This window comes from Vanellus vanellus (assembly GCF_965231255.1).
Source record: "Vanellus vanellus genome assembly, chromosome: 2".
Classification (NCBI taxonomy): Eukaryota; Metazoa; Chordata; class Aves; order Charadriiformes; family Charadriidae; genus Vanellus; species Vanellus vanellus.
This window is the reverse complement of record NC_138906.1, coordinates 125,375,475-125,395,951: the sequence shown is the minus strand read 5'-3', so window position 1 is coordinate 125,395,951 and position 20,477 is coordinate 125,375,475. Positions and strand designations below refer to the sequence as shown.

The following is a 20,477-nucleotide window of genomic DNA, read 5'->3' as shown; positions in this document are numbered from 1 at the left end:
TGGGTTTTATGCTTTAAAGGCTCCATTTTGGGGGGTTTGGATTTGCAAGGGAGAAAAAAAAAGGTCTTGAGGTCTTCATATTATAAGTCTGTAATGAGTTAAATAGTCTCAGTTATTGCTATCCATTTATTTTCTTGAATTTCCAATGTACAGGTTGACCATGCCTAATGAATGGATTAGTATGTGGCGTATCTCTGGTACACATGCTATGTAATAGATGAGGCATTTTTAACATGGTGCCTTTATCTTAAACTGTATTCTCCGCTTGCCTGTTTTTCTGTATCAAGGAAAAAATGAAACAAACCCTGAAACCTTCAGGATACTCCTGAGCTTTACCAGCATGGTCCCTCCCTCTATTCAGGAAAATAAAACCCACTTTTAAAAGAAAAATCAGCAAGCATTAAAGCAACATTGATTTTATCACTCTAAAATGAAAACACAGAAAGTGCAAGAAATAGAGGGGAAACATGAACAGTGCAAGTGGCAATGGTGGAAGGGAAACGAGGAGATAACAGTGAAAAATGGGAAAGAGTATTTTTTCAGGGGGAATCACTTCTGCCACAGCATGCAGCTGCTGGGTGGTCTCAGGAGCTTTGAAGACCAGAGTGACACAGTACAGGGTTGGCGATAGATTTGACAGACCAGCCCCCTGCTCTTCCTTGCAGCCTGTAAGTAAGTGTGGTGAACAGTGGGACCAACCGAGAAATTTCTAAGGCTGGTCTAGGTCTGATAAATGTTTTGTGGGCTGCTACCCACTGCAAGGCTGGCAGGAGAGAAAGAGGAGGAGCAGCACAGTATGTCAGTTGCACATGATGCAAAATGTACTACACTTTCTCTAGTTACACTTACAGCCTATTCCCTGCAATAAAAATGTCCTGAAGGAAATCCCTTTGCACATCTGCTAGCTTTCACACTCTGATGGAAACTTTTTCAGATTCTGTAAAAGTGTCCTCTCTCAACAGTATTTGGACCCTCAAGATTCCCAGACCCTCACCTGCAGTTAATGCTTGGCTTAAAATTTCAGAACTTTTTGGATGCTGAGGCTAGATGCCACCCCAAAAGGAATAGGTTCATTCCGTGTGTCCTGGTTTGAGGGAACAATTGGCACCTGCTGATCCTAAACCCTCAGCAGTCCCACAACAGAACGGTCATCTGAAAGACCAGGTAAGATAGACAGCTGTGTAACACCCTCAGTGTCTACAGCTGCTATACCAAAAGCCCACCGATACCCTTTTGGGTCTTTAAAATACCCTCTCTTGAGATAGCCTACGCCAAGGATGCACAGAGCATCTGGACCAGTCACAATGGGGCGTTTCTCCCATTTATTCCCAGTTAGGCTCACTTCAGCCTCTAATACAGTCAGTTCTTGAGATCTTCCTGTCACTCCAGAAATAGTGACAGATTCTCCCCCTTTATGATCCGATGGCAATAGGGTACGCTGTGCACCAGTGTCCACCAGGGCTTTATACTTTTGTGGCTCTAACGTGCCAGGCCATCGAATCCACACAGGCCAATAAATTCAGTTGTCCCTCTCCTCTGCCACTCTCTTTGAAGAAGGTGGGGTGGGGAGCATCTGTCGGTCCCATCTGGGATGCCCCACGTCCCCAGTAGACAGTTTGGCCTAAACCACACCACCATAGTTTCATGGCTTTACAGATGTAGGAGAGAGGAAAAAGTAAAATTACCTCGTACTCCTACAATGTTTTATGGGCTTTCTCAGGCACGGGAGACCTGGAAGATGGAAAATTCCTTCTTGGCTTTCTTATGGTTGTCATCAAGTCATCAAAGCTTCACTACAGTGGTCTTGCATTGTGAATCCTCTACTACTTGGTTGTACAGTGTGGTTTTAGTTTGTGCAGGTTCCCAATCTACCTAGTCAGGACTCCTGGTTTGGAACGGAAGTTAGATGCTCATTTTTTGCTGCATTTGTTTTACTGTTGGAGTTTATCATGTAATTTTAGTATTACCTATGTAAAGCTTAGTGTTTCAGTAGTCAATTTTAATCCTTGAAACATTTTCCTGCTCTTTGCTATGAAAGAAAAAAATTAAAAATCTATTTTTGAGGGCAAAGAGGAATCTGTTTTACAAGTAATATTGTTCACCAAGATGATGTCTCCAGAAATTTCGTACAACTGGAAAGGCACAATGACTTATTTGAGGAAGCAAGACAGTGAAGTTATATCTGTACAAGAGCTTTTTTCTATATCTGGAAATCTGCTGTACATGTTGTGAGGACATACCCAAAAGGGCACCACACCCTTCAGCCATGGTAATATGTATGAAGGCAGTTCTCCTTGTGCTTTCCTGTCTCAAATTTGGTGTATGCTTGTACTGCAGATAATGGCATTGAAAGAGTCTGAAGTCTTTTGCGAATCAGAAATGTGCAAGAGCTTTGAAGGAGATGCAAATTACCTTTATACAAAAGCATTACTACAATATTATTGGAGGATGGGGGGAAACATACACATTTTCTTCTGAGCCACTGCATTTAAATTCTGTTGCACTGATTTTTTGGGCAATACCTCCTAAGTTGACAGTCATGTATTTCACTAATGAATCATACAAGACTAGTTGCTTAACAAAAAGAAATATGCATACACAAGTATTTGAATTTCAAATTCACCAAACCTTGCACAAACAAACAGTAGAATGGAGTGGGAAGAATAAAAGGGTTCTGATTAGTGAGAAGTGATGCGGTGAGAAGTGTTGACTTAAGACAGAGGATAGGAGCATATTCTGGAGAGAAAAGGGCATTTTCAGCAATTGCTGGTCGCAATGCTGCAGCATCTCAAAGGAAAATGGGTATTGAAGAGAAATGGAACTCAGAAAAAATATTTCACATTCTCCCATAACGGTAGTGTCAAGTAGTAGCAATAAAGCCTGCCTACATTTTAGTACTCGTGAGCAATTTGTGCAAATGTAAACTTATGTAGGCTCTCTATGATTTTACTGAGATTTGGACTTGCATTAATATAATCTGGAAATTGGTGTCATATCATTCACTTGATATAGCAAACCATTTCATCAAACCTTTTTGGAGGCTGATGGGAAAACCATGAGACACACAGATCACGGCTAATTTCTCTTTTTACAGACACCTGAACAAAAATATCTAAAACATAAACTGAGAATTGCTGTAACAACAAACTCCCACTCCTGAAACAGAAAAAGAGAAAGGCAGGTTCTTGTCAAAGCTCACAGATCAGTTTGAAACCAAGAAGATTATTTCCTATCAAAACCAAGAATGCAGCAAAAGAAACATCAAAATGAACCAGTCTGGGCTTTAATGTGAAATTAAAGAATGAAGACTCGATGCTTGTTTCAGATTGATATTGGTATTGACTTTTCAATAACAAGCACATAGCAGAATACAACTTTTCACATGTAGAAATCACCCTGGATTTTAAACTAAAGCACGAGAGATTTCACAAGAGATGGTCTGTTGCAATAACAAGAAGAAGTACATTTTAAGGACGTAATATTTAACCCAAAATATAAGAAATAATGAGGAATAATAATAATAATAATATTAATAATAATAATGTGATGGAAACAAGTCTTAGATCTTTACCTTTGTGGCAGCATCAAAACAGACAAAGCCCATGCTAAAGTCAATGGTAAGTCCCATAAGATGACTCTCCAAAACACAGGCATACGTCTTGCACTGTAAAAGAAAAATCAGAGGAGGTAGTTACCACAGAACACATTTCTTCTAGGACTAGTATTTATGTGTCTTTATTCTAATGTTTATATGTCTCAAAGTTATTATCAGAAATGTTATTTGTGTGTAAATAGGTCAATTTATTGCCAGTGTACTTCAAATCAAAGGATTTATATCAGTGATGAAGTTTTCTAAGTATTGTAAAAAGAGGCTTTGCTTCCATTAGGGAAAAATGAATCAGAATCAGAATTGCCTCAGTGGTTTACCAATGAAAACTACTAAAGTGGAAGTCTCATTATTTTCGACCCCACCTGGAGTACTGTGACCAGCTCCAGGGCCCCCAACATAAGAAGGACATGAACCTGCTGGAGTAAGTCCAGAGGAGGGCCACAAAGATGATCAGAGGGCTGGAGCACCTCTCCTGTGAAGATAGCCTGAGAGAGTTGGGGTTGTTCAGCCTGGAGAAGAGAAGGCTCCAGGGAGATGTCATAGCAGCCTTCTAGTACCTAAAGTGGTCCTACAGGAAAGATGGGGAGGGACTCTTTATCAGGGAGTGTAGTGATAGGATGAGAGGTAATGGTTTTAAACTGAAAGAGAGTATATTTAGATTAGATATTAGGAAGAAATTCTTTACTCTGAGAGTGGTGAGGCACTGGAACAGATTGTCTGGAAAAGTTGTGGATGCCCCATCCCTGGAGGTGTTGAAGGCCAGGCTGGATGGGGCTTTGAGCAACCTGGTCTAGTGGGAGGTGTGCCTGCCCAGGGCAGGAGGGGTTGGAAGTAGATGATCTTTAAGGGTCCTTCCAGTTCTAACCATTGTATGATTCTATGATTTGGTTTCGTACCTGGTAACTTCCTCTAACATTAACATATTCCTTTTAGCTTTTTAATTATAAAAAAGAGCATTTGTAAAACATCTCTTTTGTATGCTGTTCATTGTTGTTTTGTGTTGTTCTAAATCTCAGTGAAAAAGGTAATATTTCATACCATGTACCAACCGATGTAATCATATGAAATACCTTTTTTGCTTTAGTTAGTGGACCAACACATCTCAAAGGTTTTTATGAGAAACCTTGAAATCCTGAAAGACTTCTTCATTCTATGATTTTTAAATCTATGCATCTATTTATTTTCATAACATCACACTTCAATACAAGCTGTGAGACATCTATTAGTGTCGTTTTCAGGATCAAAACTATTGCTATGCCTGAAGGCTAACTTCAGGTACAAATTGACGAACTTGTATTTTTTATGACAAAATATGTAAAAAAAAATAAAACATTTCCAAATGTGATGTAAGTTCTTTAAAGAAACCATTCTTGTTTTACAGAAATTTTAACCTCCAGATTAAACGAAATGTAATTATATTCTTCAAATGTTGCTGTAGCCACTAAATATATGAAATGAGAACAAAGACTTCCACGATATACAATGTGTCAAAGAACCAAAATATAAATTGTAAACATGGGGACAATATAAGTTACTAAATTATCAGTGTTACAAAAGTATGTATTATTATTTTTGGCATTTTGATTATTAAGGATAAATCACATGTGTTTACTTATATAATGTTTTGGTGGGCTCTTTGAATTCAGAATAGTCATCCCCAGAATACAAGAAGAGTTGGAATAGACATTGTAATGAAGGGAAATGGAAAAGTTTATAGCTATATAGATGCTTTGGTTACGTTAAATTTGACTGTCTTACACTTCAATATAGATTTCTTTTCTGGAACTGAAATATTTGAGTGAATTGCTTTCATTGATCAAATCAGGTCTCAAATACATAAACAGTTGTTTAATCTTTGTGCACATGCCTTGCAGACCTAGAATCCAGGTTTCATACACAATGATATCCATCACTGAAGCTGAAGTCAGTTATTGGTGGGGCACAAGTGCAGCATTTAAGCCAGTCTATAGACAAAGCGTGGGCATCTATAACTCAGAAGTATAAACAATCCACGACACGTGTCTTACAAGATGATGTTGCATTACTGCTGAGTAACAGTAAATCATAAGTTACTGTGCGATCCACCAAAGGTCTTCAAAAGCTATAACTGTGTGTCAGTAAATGAAAAGTTTCCTATTGCTGCTGCTGAGGTGGAAAGCAGTGTCTGGTCTATGCTTGTAGCTTCCAACACTAAAAGAACTTTATGTACTTCACTACATGTAGAAAATCTGAATTCATACAGTATAGAGCTGCACTTGATCATTACAACTATTAATGCATAAACCCCCCAAATTTTTAATTACAAAATCAATCGTTCAGCTCTGTGGTGTTGCAGTCATATAGTATTTGCACTTATATCAGCAAATAAGTGTGTCTTTTTTTTTGAGCAGCTACACCATATCACTGCTATGGATACGTAAACTTTGATCGTAAATCAGTGGTGTTAGAAAAGGAGAGGATACTGCCTTTGGCAACATCTCATTAGTAGAAGAATGCAAAATAATGTATTTCACAGTGACTTACTACTTAATGAATTCACATATGCAAAATCATTCAGGTTTTGCATGCAAAGCAAAAAATGTACGGTTTTGTAGAATTACCTTGCTAACCTCCTACAAGATGCAAACTACATTTTTATTTGTAGACCTCCAAGATATCTAGAACAGACACAGAGTCTTTACTGAGAATTAAAATTTGGCAAGGGCACAGTATATTCGGTTTAAAATATGTATTGCCATCTAACTCATCTGACCTCCCACCTCCACACCAGAGGTCAACCTGCAATGCGCATTGCAGCACCACGCTGAGCTGGCACAGCTACCTCTGCTTAAGCACAGCACTGTGCCTGGGCTAATTAGCCTCACTGAGAAGTTAAGATTTATGAGAAACAGGACCTATCAGTCTCGGTTCAATGCTGCACTGAAAAAGCAACCTGCTTCCCAGACTGAAGGCTTTTTCTACAAAAGGCAGTGCACAGCTTGTGGAGAAATACCATCTAGTTCAGCTCAGTGTGGTTATCGGTAGGAAGAAACTGCACTGTAAGGTGCAGAAGACCAGTAGTAGCTGACTCTTTACTTACTCTTTACTTACATGTAAGACCGGTCTACGCCCTTGGACCACATATCCATGATTTTCAAAAAAAATCAGAGAAGTAAAAATGTGAGACTAACAAAAGGCTCTCTCGACAGCGAGATTTTAATTTCATTGGGGAAGAATGTCCCTCGCTTTATGCATGTGTTGTACGCACTTGCACATGGTTCTGGCCACAAGTCAGAAAAAGAATGCCAACTTTCAGACACTTGATAGGTCTGTTAACATTTTTTTCATTTTAATTTTCTTTAATTTGCCTTTTAACGCAGACATTTGGAGAAAACAAAAATGCAGAAATTATTCCCAGGAGACTTGATAATTTAAAATTTCTTGTACGTTTAACTAACACTTTAAATCATTAAAAGTGATTATTAATAATATATACTGTGGATATGATTTCTTAGGCAGACCTCATGAACACCTTATCAGAACTGAAGCATCCCCCTCCCAAAAGAAGCAGAAAATATTTCGGCACCCATTTCTGGTTCTCTCACAGAATACAGAATCTGAAATGGAGTTTCTGAATAATTCAGTGGGTCAGGCAGGGACTGAAAGAGAAAAGCCAAAGTTGTTTCTTAGATTCTTCTCCCTCAATACACACAATTTCAATTATGGAAAGAATGATATGGTGTAAACCCAGTGTAACCTATCTCTGACGCTAAGGGAAACCACGCTGTTAAGTCCAAGATTTAATTCAGACTTTCAAACTCAGATTCAACTTCAATGGAGACAAACATTAAAGTACTCTAACACAAAGCAGCTTACACAATAATTTTTATACTAGGGAACAAACAATTACAGTAGAAACAAGAAAGACAGCAAGAGAAAAATTAATGATGAAGTGGTGAAAATTTTAGCATAAAGTAGTGGGAATAGAAAGGGAACCTGGTAATCATATATAATTGCACATCATTATGCAAGCTATAATAGTCTCAGATTCTTCATATAACAATGCTGTGAGATAGTAAGGAAAAAGCATCTCCATTTCAACTATTTTTTTCTTTTAATATGTAATTATGAAAATGGTTTAGCATCTCTTACTACTTTAAAGAAAACTAACTAAAGAGTGACTGTAACACACCACAATCATCACCAGAATGGCACCACTACAATATCATAGAACATATTATTGGTAAACTATTATCATCTTGACTATGTCTCTTCTAATATATTTCTTTCCTAAAAAAAAGACCACCCGCCTCATTTTTGTTTTCAATACATCTCTGGTACAAGTTAAGAATTAGGCTTAAACAGAATTTATTATATGTTTATACTGAGTCATTTTTACAGTATATTATTTTTTGATATATTCTTTAGAATTAAATCAGAATGGGGCCCTGATTAACCTCTCTTGGAGGTTAATGCAAATTTATACTCATTGAGTAACTCTGTTTTTATGTTTATGATTGTGGAATAGTACACAACACATTTGAATAATTTTAAATGGCAGTTTTAAACTGCAGTTATATTTTCAAAATTGTATGATTTCATAGTACGACAAACCTGCACACAGCTGGATTATCATTCACATGACATATGAATATTCATATGAATATGATTGCATAAATCACAATTTTAGTAAAAACTTACAGTTGATACCTCAATTTTGAAGCTGTCACCTTTTTTTTTTCTCACAGAGCAAAGAAAGAACTTGTCAGAGACAAACTATGCCACTACTTAGTCAAACCAGATTTTATCTGAATCTGCAAATTGGTAGATGAAAGCAGTAATGGATTGCTGAAAGAAAAACGAGGAGGCCAAGACCGGTTATATTAAAAATTAATATTCTATTCTTTTTCCAAACTGAGATATAGAAAAAGAGGCAAGAAAATAAAGACAAAAAAGGTGAAATCATAAGCGTGATTTCCACAGTAATATCTATCATGAGAAGCCTTTTTGTCCACCTTCACAAATTTGCTATAATCAATCAGTCTCAGGAAATCATTACTTTGAGTTCATAATTGCCACTCTGAACATCAGTAGACTGAAAAGAAAGGTGGAAAGGTTAAGATTAATCTGAGGTTAAGACTATTAGGGAAATTCTTTTGGGGAAACATGGGAGCAATATTGAATAAATGTAATTCTAACAGCAAAGAGAAAAAGCTAAACTAGGAATGGTACATTATGCATCAATATTAGAGAAGAACGAATATGAAGTGGCTTCTGGGCTAAAAGTTATTCAAGGAAATTGCCATATATTATTTTACTGATGGCACAGTAGTGCTTCTACAAACATTGTTGCAGTCAGTAATACGAGAAAGACAAAGCATCTCAAATATTTAGTAGCAGAGGATATATATTGTTGAGATTTTTATACAGAAAAACTACACTTACATCTTTCAGCACGACAACCAGAGTTCAAAAGGTAAGAATAGCTCCTGTAAAAGGCAGCAGAGTGCATGAACTCAAAGATAAAAGCGGAACCTTCTTCGACTCCTCCTCCAACAAAGGTAATACGCATTAAAACTGACAGCAGTGTAGCGAAACGGATCATTGTTAGTACATACTAATTCGGTCCATCTGCATGTGCTGGTTTATAGGTCAGAAGAGGGCTAATAACTAACTAACTAACTAACAATTTGTCTAAATAAAAAACTGTCAGTGCTTCCATCCCCAGGAGGACGCAGAAAATGAGTGCAGCAAAAGTGAGCATTAGCCAATATTTGCAAGGCTGGTATGCTAATATGACTTTTGTCGGTGTGTATACAGAATAACTCATGGCAACATCAGCTAAAGCTGTTCCAACCACGTGTATTTTTTGTGATCAGAACACCAATATAACAATTAGGATTAGGTGAATTGTAATTGTGGTGGGTACGTTTTTCTCATATTTTAAATCAAAAAAAAAAAGCATGACTTTTTGGTCACATGAGATAAACAGAGTTATTTTAAACACACTGATATGTAATTTTGCTATAAAAATTCGCTAGCAATCTGTACCTGACTGTCACCCATCTCTTCTGCCATTTGACAAGAAACAAGAAATGTGTGAAAAAAGAACAATGTATCTTAGGTACAATTTTGTTCTTGCTTGCATCCAGTGACTACTCTCAGTCAGTGTACTCTCATTCCCGATTATTACAAGGAGAATGTAATTCCTGCAAAGTTGTCTTACATTATGCAATAACAAACAAAGTAGCCTGTAAAACGTTATGTAAGAATATCTAAACAACTGGTTTTGTTCTTGATCCATAGATTGTTTTTTCTCTTCTGTCCATGAACTTCAGTTAACTAATATGTATCACCTAGTCATAACAACTCAAAGATTGTATTTGAGGTGATCTCTTCGGAGTGTTACATTCCAAGCTGTTTGGGAACACCAAAAGGGTTTTTATGTGATTACATACATTAAAAAAAAAAAAATAATAATTTGAGAGAATTCCTTAAATCACATCATTATTTCATACAGACCTAATTTTTTAACGTATGAAAAGATAATTATCAAGGCAGTTGTTCTCACCTGTATCCGTTCAACTTCTAAAAACGTTGCTGTTTGAAAGGCTTTCTCCCATAGTGTTAGGTCAGACTCTAGTTCCACAGAAAAGTAAAGATCTTCTCCAGATTCAGACTGGACACTGAAGCAATGTTTCCGCCGGTCCAGTAGATCACTGTCCTGATGAAAACCTGAAGTTATATAATCTGGCATACATCAATTAATATTTTTAATTGCAAACATCTATGCCTCCAATTTAGCATTTTTTAAAGGCATTTTTAATGATATAATACCGCAGTAACTACTGAGAGCTGAGGAACTGAAAATGAGAGGGTTTGGTCTAAATATTGAAATTTCAATGAATTTTAAGCAGGACACCTGTGTTCAGAAGGGTACAGAACAACATAGCATATCTGGCATAACTTCCAATATTTTAATAAATCACTTCTCAAAAATGTCATTGGTTATATGTTTTTAAATTAGATAAATTGTATAAAAGGTGTCCACTTTCTATTCACATGAGAGAAACACAACAGGTCAGCTTCTCTGACCTGTTTGACTCACCCGCCCTACCCTGAAAGGCTGGCCAAAGGAAGCCAGAGATTTATTTAAGCGGTAAGAAAAGTCCATCTGTTCTATTTTCCCTATAGAGGATAGACAAAACAAGTTCATATTTCTGATGGCTTACAAAATCCAACAGAAAATTTGTCTATAACTGCGTACTGCCAGCAGAGACTATAGTGGCTGCCAGTGGTTAGGTTGCTGGCTTTGGACCTGGAGGAGGAAGTTACTTTTGGCTTTACTTTCGACACACCACCACACAATGGATATCAGGTTATAAATATATAATATTTAATGGTTGTTAGCATTTGTAATTGGCACTAAATAAAAGAATAACCAAGATAATCAGAAAATCCATCACTATTTTTTAATTATGATTTTAATTTATTCATATTATATATATAATATATATAATATTTGTTTTATTATTTTAATATAGGATGCTTCATGCTAAAATTCAGGCATGCAATTCATCCTTGTGAAAAATTCACTTCCAGAAAGAGTTTTAATGAATTTTTTTCCTACTACAACGAAGCAGCTGTCACAAGACACAAGCTCACCACCTCACTGGTTGTTCTGGCAAATACATCTGGAAATTTGGCTATATGTAGCTTGGGTGCAATTTCTACGATGCTACCCCATAGCAGGGTGTGCAGCTGAGATCAGTAAAGGAGACTCACAGGACAGTATTCTGGTTAGATGCAACTTGAATAGACCAAGGGGACCATAACCAGCTGATAGAAGCTGGAAGAGCACTTTAAGTTGTTCAAGCCAGCTCTCTCTGCGGCAGAGAACCAGGAACCTAAAGCTGACTGAGAATGTAAATATATAAAACAGGAATCTGTATGAAACTACTACTCTCAGGCAGATAAGTAGGCAATGGTAGAATAAGCACTATTTTCCTCTTTCTTTTCATTCAGTAGACATGCGACAGACCTGCTCAAGAAAGCCAGTACAGCATGCATTCATGAAAGCTCTTGGTTCATAACTGCTTTACAGTTTCTAGAAGAACCAGCTATGGAGGCAACATACCCTCTCTTTGCAATCACCGTGGAAAAACCAAGTTGCTCAGATTTTAGCCTGACCAGTCATAGTGGAACAATATCTCCTTCCTTACTTCCATCAAATCCTAAGCTCAGTAGCTCAATAGCATTAAGTCAGGGATAGAAAAATCAGAATGAACATAGGCTGTTAGATCTTAAAAACAGCATTTCCAAAAAAAATTAATATTCTCACAGATTTTTTTTCCCAAGTATTTGGAGGGCTGCGTAGTGGAACTAGTTAGATGTAGCTAAATAATAGCCTACGTTGTATGACAAACACTTTTGTCTCTTTTTCCCCTTGTTTTCTTTTTCTTTTCTTTCCGCTCAGGCCCTTCTGCTAAAACTGAAATGTCAATTCTGTTCAGAGCATGTTTTCACTGGCATTCAAAAAAGAGATCATGTCTACGTTGTTGTTAATGGCACCTATGCTCTAGTACATGCTCAGCCTCAAAGTGCACAGAACAGCAGCACTGTGACAAACGTTTAATCTTGTGGATATGTGTCGCAATATAAAATATGTCATCTAGCACCTGACAGTACAAACCCCATCAATAGGAACTGGATGAGTAAAAGCACTGGCCAACCCTCACTCCTCCAGGGAAGAACAGCCCCTTTGTATAGTATAAGAGCACTTCTTGTCTAACAGGTCTTAAGCAGGGTCTTAAACTCTTTATGCTCCCAGAGCTACACCTCATTGAATGGGTCTGTTGGTCCATAACCAAATGGACCTATTCAGCATGGAGTCCGACAAAACTTGTGTGTAAGGTACATATCTTTCCCAAGGAAGTTCTTCATAGCTACAGCCTCAGAAGAAACTAAAAATATTTTGAACTCATCTTCACCTATTCTTGTCAACAGTCAATAGAGAACCATGAAGTATTACTAATGCAATTGTGCACAAAATTCTCTAACCTTACTTAAAACAAGACTATGACACTATGTGGGATCACAGGAATCACAGCCACTTAAAAAAAAAAAAAACAAAACCAACATTGAATGAATAGTCCTTGTTTTTATATGGGAGGAAGTTTAGTGCAATGCATGGTTCCAGAATGCATATATTTGTTTAGCCAGGCCCAGTTAATGTTTGACGCCTTTAAATTACGTTGTCAGACTCCTATTCTTACAGGCTTTTTCCTATTGAGAAGAATACACTGGCTATGAAAAAGGGATGAGTTCTTGTGTACACTGTGACAAATGAAAGTGTTAAAAGTTTTACTGAAGACTGATCTCTGTTAAAATGTGTTGGAAAAATACAGAAACCTCAGAATAGCCTTTTGAAATTATTGAATAAATTTGTTTATTATCAACATTGCTAGCAATAATTGTACTAGATTTTACTAAGTATTACATCAATCCTAGAGGATGAAAAAAGAAAGAAGAGCTAAATGGGACTTACAATATTAAACCATGTTTTTGCTATTTAGATATTAAAACAAGAATATACTTTGATTCAGAAAAGATCTAGTCAATAGTAGAGAGCATTTCCCCTCAGTGGTTTACTTATAAAAATTTTAGAATATTTCAACTACTACATCATATTGTGACAAATAACACATACATTGTACTCATTAACAGAACAGATTAAAGCACAAGTAATAAAGGAAAAATAAAATTTAAAACAAAATTTATTCATACCAGAAAAACATTTTTAAAAACTCTGAAATATTATTATGGGAATTTTGTGAAGTTTTTATTTGGAATGAAAACAAAAATTCAAACTTTCCTCAGAAATAATAATTTTCCAGAAAATAATAATTTCATTTTTTAACTAGTTCTAATTTGATGGTCTGTGTATACTTGTGATTTTGATATCGATGTCTATGGTTAAGTCCATGGTAAGAAAAGGTCAAGTCAAATATATGTAAATGTTTTACTTTAGTTTTAAAAGAATTGCTGACATATATATAAGGTATTTGTTTCCTTCTTAGTGGTATTTAATTCTACTTGTAAAAGTAATTTGGTGCAAGGCTCCCTTTCATACTGCTTCTGCTCCTTTTAGCTGCAAGATTTCTCTTTAGTTTTTCATTTGTGCTCAGGCATCTAAAAAGTGAAACCATATTTCCATTTGTACAATGGATAACTGTAGGAAAAAATATGTAGACAAAGTTAAGAAATAGCTATCCAAATGTCCTTCTAAAGGTAGGAATTCAAAGCAAAATTTTGTCTTACGAATACAACTGAGAATTGTCCAAAGTCTCTGCAAATTTAAGATAAAATTGTCAGGCATTTCAAAAACAGGTCTGGATTAAGCAGGAATCTTCTTTAATTAACTTTTACCAAATGGCCATTTCAGCTAAAATAAAAAACATCACTCTACACATTTAAGAATCTGCTATGACCCTGCATTTTTATAATCACTTACTAGTCAATGAGGGACACAAGCCAATTTCATGTTGATTTTTTAAGAACTCTTTCATACTGTTAATGATGAGCTGTACTGTTTGCCCCTGATGTTCTCAATGTGAATTGATACAGATTGTCTGAAAAGGAACAGTCCCAAAACTTGTAGCAGTATGCTAATTCCCTGTTAGGAGGAAAGTAGTCCTGCTGAAGGATGGGCTGTGAGGCAAGTCCTTGGCTTACGACCAGCTTCAGGGTAATCCAGCATCTCTGCTGACAGGATGGTATGACTCCCGTTTGCCTAATTAATAATGATGTCCATGTTAAGTGAGAGTAATAAATTTGTCTAAGGGAACCAAGCATGGCTCATTAGGCGGGTCCTTTCAAATTAAGGCAGATTGCTTCTTTATCACTGAGTAGTGACATCGCATTCTCTTCCACAGAGGTAATCTTTTTTCTTTTGAAAGACTGCTCTCTCCAGAAGCAGGGCAGCTCCTTTTCAATTACTTGTGTCTTTTCATTTTATGTATGATGAATGCATTTAATAATCATATTTTGGCTATTACTTAAATCCCCTAAGATGCAAGAGACCCTCAACTGCGACAATAGTCAGTGAGAGTTGAGTTGTTCTATTCTACCAAGGTCTGTGCAGTAGAAAACAAAGCTAGGTCTACCAGTTTCATGCTCATGGCATGATTTTTACCCAGGAGGGGCTCAAGAACTGTCTGGAAGTTTGGTTTACCTGTAAAGTCATATATAATATACAGATTAATTTGGCAATGGAAATGTAAATATTAGTGACACTGGTGAGTAGTTTTTGACATAAGGAATAAGCCACGTAAGATGTTTAAAATCATCCTAATCAGAGATATATACCTAAACAGACAAAACAGATCTTGACTTTTGAGATAATTTCATTTAAGTTGTTAAAATGAGGTAAATATTCATGTTCGTGATGTTATTAATAATAGTTCTTAACAACACACAGATGAAAAAAAAACCACCCTGTTTTCCTTGTTGACTAGTTTAGACATCCCTGCAAAAAGAAATCTGTCCTAGCATAACCAAGATGAAAACCTAGCACCCCAATTCTCTGAAACTAAAAAGCATTCTCTCATCAATTCAAGAGTGCGATAATTCCAAAGCGACTGTAAAAACTAATCACATCATGCCTTTACACTTGCTGGCATCAGCGCCCTGATTGTTTTACCGTTTGTGTCTCCTTTCACTTATCAGCTCCATCTACATAAACATAAATCCTCCTTTCTAAGGGATTCTAATGATTGCTTCTTTATCTGAAACTTTGGGAACACTTTTCTTGAGCATCACCATTTGTTGCTATGGAGATGGTTCTAATAGCATTTGCAGGCAGCAGGGAACAGATTCACTCTAGAGTGAAAAAAAGATACGGCTTCTCCAACATATCCTCATTAATCAAGTAATAAAGAAAAAAAAACCCACGCAGGCATGCATGTGTTTGTTCATATCTCATCTTATTTGGACCCGTCTGAATTTTAATGTTTTGAAAATGCATGTATATATATACATGCATTTAAATAAACACATAATGTCAGCTAAACTAAAACTGGGCAGAATATTTTTCAATGTCCAAATTTTATGAAAATAGGTATTTTCAAGGGGAAAAATGATTACAATTACAGGATAAATTTTAGTATCAATTAAATTTCCATTAGAAAGATCTGTCTGATTGCTTGACAGAAATAGAAATGTTCATTCCCTGTAACCTATTAGGTACAGCAGTAAGCTCGAATTACTTCCCTATTCTGCCTGAATAAGAAAATTAATTTCCTATTCTGCCTGATTAAAAGATGATGCAGTCTCAAAGACCCTCATTTGAATCAGAGCAAGAGCCCAAACACAGGTTTCTTCTGAGCAAGTGCCATAATTGTGTTTATTTAATGACCTCCGCTAAGAAATGTGTTTATTTTAATGCCATATGAGGAAAATTTTCACAATTTTCATAAAATGGACTAATCTTTTTGGGGAAAAAATATTCTAATACTTTCCAGTGAAGTATTGGTGCTTATTTTCTGCTAAAGAGAAAACAGAGACTAATGTAATTACAGAGATTAAAAAATATGCTGATCACCTCTTTGGAAAGTTATTAAGGTTTTGTACCTCTCCAGACTTCGAGGCACTATTTGCTGGAAATTAACTTTAAGATCCCAGAAGAGTAAACATAATGATAACAGACAGCAATGCTAAAGAGTGATTCTATCTTTTCATTCTGACCCCTTGTTTACAACTTTCTCAAATTTAAATAGTTGTAGCTGTTTGGGTTTTTTTTTTCCATGTTAGTTGCCTGCCTGAGGATATTTTTTATTTTCACGTTATAATTAAACCAGCTAAATCAGTTCTATGAAATAAAATAGGAAAAGGAATGAAATTGATTTGTACTTGTGAAAAACAAAGAAAGAAACAGACAAGCAGAATCACCCCCTGAAACTGCTTTTTGGGCTGCTCCGGGGCCTCCATTCTTTGGAACAGCAACAACTGCTTCAGGTATGGGAGGAAACTTTTGCTGCCCTTGAAAAAAAATGCAAGTTAAGATCTACTGAAAAATTTAGACATTCTGGGCAAAAATTGGCTGTTACCGTTTTAAAGATTTCATTCTGAACATGCTCCACCCCCATGGTATACAGGAAGAAAAGAACCTTCCCTACTTTTCCCAGCTGTTAGGGTATGTTATGCTACTAGCCATGGAAAATGGGAAAGGGATACCCTATTTCTCCTTCAAAAGGCTATGTGTCTCTTAAGAAGAGAAAAAAAGCACCTGACTCAAACACAGTATTGGACAAAGAAATTATGTGGAAGAAAAGTCCTTGTAATTCTCATATAGTGAAATTTTTGTGAGATATGGGTTTTTTTTCAACTTCAGATGCATTTGTTTCAAAAGTACGAAAAGGTCTTTCAAAGATCTTTTAAAGGTCTTCCTCATGACAGACACAAATATTGGAAGTATAAGAGTTAAATCTGATTAAAAAAAAGGCTGGAAAATTACTCACCAAATTGATGATTCATTAAAATAAAAACATTACTTACAAGACCACATACTTTTATTTTTACTATTTTTTTTTTTTATAGAGAATTTATGCCAATTTTAATTATTGCAATAGTCAGAAAGAAAGACAGGAAAAACTCAAATGATTAAAGAATGCGACCAGAAAATAAGAGAAAAGTGATGTTAGAGAAAAAAGGTACACGAATATGTATGAAAATCGATGTATCAGAATATATTAGTGGGTAAAATACTGAAATAATTAATCACTCCAATCTTGAGAAATGCCCTGATGAGACTAAAACAATGAGAGGAAACTTCAAACTTTGGATGAATCTTGAACATCTGGGATGTAAGACATATACTTGTCTTTCCAGAGTATCCTTCTTCATTATTTATATTTCACACCTTATTTCTGTTCTTTTCCATCATTCCTTTTGCCTTATTTTAAAAGTTGAATTTGGCTTTGCCTTTCAAAGATGTTTGTGGGTCTCATAACTAGACAGGCAGCAAAAAGTAACTTCTTGGAAGGTAAAGCTGATGCCTTTAACCAACAGAAAGGTTGCAGGAGTCATTTAAACATATATTTTCTGTATCTGTTACTTTTCTTCTTTTCCTCTGTGTGTTTATCTTGTTATTTCTTCGAGGAAGCAGGATCAGACTCTGAGATTGGCAGCCCCAGCCCAACACAACTGACTCTTTTTTTCCCCAAAAGGTGACAGTTTATACTATTCTAATATTGTATAAAAAATGTCCCCCCAAAAGTTTTAAAGTTTTTGGTTTCTTTTTCAAGAAAAGAGAAACTTCTCTAAAATTGAAGGAAAACAGAAAAAGCCTTACTTTACATTTCATATATGGTTTCTTCTTCCTTTTCTGAATGAAATAAAAAGTTAACAAGCCTTTGTATTGTGGCAGTTGTCATGAATCTAATAACTGTCTCTCTGCTTTCATAAAAGACTCTTAGGTGGTGCTGTACAGTTACAGGAACATCAACACCTTTGACACTCGGGGCCCATTACATTTATCCCGAATAAGACACACTGGGTTAAGGATTGTATCACTATGTACATGTTGAAGAGAAATGAACTGATATCACATGCAGAATATGGATGATTGAGACAGAGGTGTGGCCATCTAGAGCACATCTCCACGCAAGGCAGGAGCAGCTACACACCAGCTTATGCTTATAGGGATCCAGCGACGGAAATTCAACGGCCTCGTCAGGAGCTCTGTTTCAGTACAGAATGATGCTAGTACCTGAGAAGTTTATCGTATAACTGAAGCCAATTTAACGATCGTTTAATGCCAGTGGACATGGAGATCATTTATGACTCTTACTCTTTTTCTTAACCTATAAGACAACTGTAATTCTAGTTAGAGTAAAAACAGAACCCTCTTTTCTTTGGAAACATTAAATAGTCTTAAATTTAGAACAGGAAGCAAACCAAAGAATGAAAACTACTTCAACTGCTTAGAAATGAAACACTCAACAGTTTAGCACTTTTTCTATGAACTGGCACCAAGCTAAACCCTGCCTGAAAATCTAGTTTTCCCTGAACGTAGTATTACCCTATCCATAAAAGGGATCCATTACTTATGCCTCCTAAGCAGTTTTGAGTACATGAAGTGTTTTCATGGAATCACATCAGGATGCAAGTCTCAGCCATTAAGCAATGTTAATCATATAACTCAAAATATGTTCTGTACCTTCACTTTATATGTTTATGTGTCTATTGGCATTAATTTTAAAATTTATCTGAATAAATAAACATTTTCAGTAGTTTTCTATGCTTTTTATATCATCCTTTTCCCATACGTGACTTATTGAAAATGGAGAACAAGACTACAGGAAATTTAAGTGGGAAAATTAACATAAATGCATTTGAGGGTTTTACACACACTAACAGCTAAATATGGAAGGAAACACAAGTCTTCTGAGACATGAAGTTGGTCCTGATTAATATAGTAAGAAAATTATAGCTGCACTGATGTGAATGATACCAGCTATAAACATCAATGATTCATCGTCCTGACATATTGCTGGCATAGACTGCCTTTCACAATTATCCTCACTTTTCATTTCAGAACTGATCTGACATCTGAATATGTTTCCTGGCTTATGCTGAATAAGGTATGCTTTTTATTGTAAATCTACAAATATTTTTGCATGACACACTGAAGATAGAAGGCAGGTGACTGAACTATAGAAAGCATTTTCTCACAATCAAAAGGAGATGCTTGGATGAAGCTGAAGAACATTAGTAACTCAAGCAAACAAAGCAAACTTGCTTGCAGAGAAGTGCAATCTTTTATATTATTCTTCATAATTTACCTGAAAAAATCAACAAACCTTTTTCTACAAAGCAAAATTTGTTTAAATATTTGTTATTTACCAATTTATCAGAAACTTAAATCTTGTGAAAATATACACGCTTACACTTGCGTGCACATATACACCCACTCAAAACACACATGTTAAAACTGCATACCAAAAATATAAGAGGTACCAAAAAGGCATATACAGTTCAACCAGCCTTGAGGTACTGAACGGGATGAGGCCATCTACCCATTTCAGAAGCTAGTGATATAAGCACCTGGTTTTCCAGAGTATTGAAGATTTGACAAATCCTAACATTGGAATTAGTTGGCTGTTAATGGGGCTTTACACTTCAAAATAGAGGATAGGGTGAAACAAGTTTCTTCCAGAATAAATTAGAAATATTTATTCATGGTAAATTCTACCACCAATTCTGTTGAAAACTGCTCATAGATACATCTTAATGTCAGAAGTGGTATCGTTAGAGTATCTTGCCTGACAAAGAGCTTAACATGGATCACAGATTTTCATCCACATGCTCGTGTCACTGTCCCACTAGCATCAGTTTGAATAAAACTGGTGGTAAAAAAAGAAATTGGTTTAAAAGCTATCAACTTCTCTTACCAGTACCTTCAACTGATTAATCATCAGAACTTTTACAGTTTCTACCTTCTTCCGAATTTGAAATTGCCTGACTTTGATTCCTACTCACTCTTTCCTTTTACCTGTCTCTTTTTAGGTTAAAGAGCTCTTCAATGCCTTGTGTTTTCTCTCTGTTAAGGTTCTTCCACCCATAACCAACAGACTTACTGAATTTTTAATAAATTACTTTATATGCTTACAAATTTATGCATTTCCCCCCCATGTCTAAAGTTATTTGCATCTCCATAAATGTTCCCTTTACATCAAACATAGCCCACTGCTGTTTGCCATTATTTCACAATGAATAATTTAATCCAATATAATTAAAATGTGATTTTTGTACTCAATCTGCTTTATCTACTTTGCATATCAAAAATTATTTCAACTCAAAAATCTTGGCAATTAAGAGCTTTATACTT

The 20,477-nt window shown here is 35.9% G+C and overlaps 1 protein-coding gene across 1 annotated transcript in view; it reads right to left on the bottom strand.

Annotated features, from left to right (window-relative positions):
- SNTG1 (syntrophin gamma 1) overlaps positions 1 to 20,477 on the bottom strand; it is a gene marked incomplete at both ends in the record, with an annotated part of 170,941 nt that overhangs the window by 21,200 nt on the left and 129,264 nt on the right. Inside the window, 2 exons of the mRNA XM_082499225.1 lie at positions 3,572 to 3,664; positions 10,161 to 10,313. Coding sequence (XP_082355351.1) covers positions 3,572 to 3,664; positions 10,161 to 10,313 — 246 coding nt within the window. The remainder of the gene's footprint in view (positions 1 to 3,571; positions 3,665 to 10,160; positions 10,314 to 20,477) is intronic.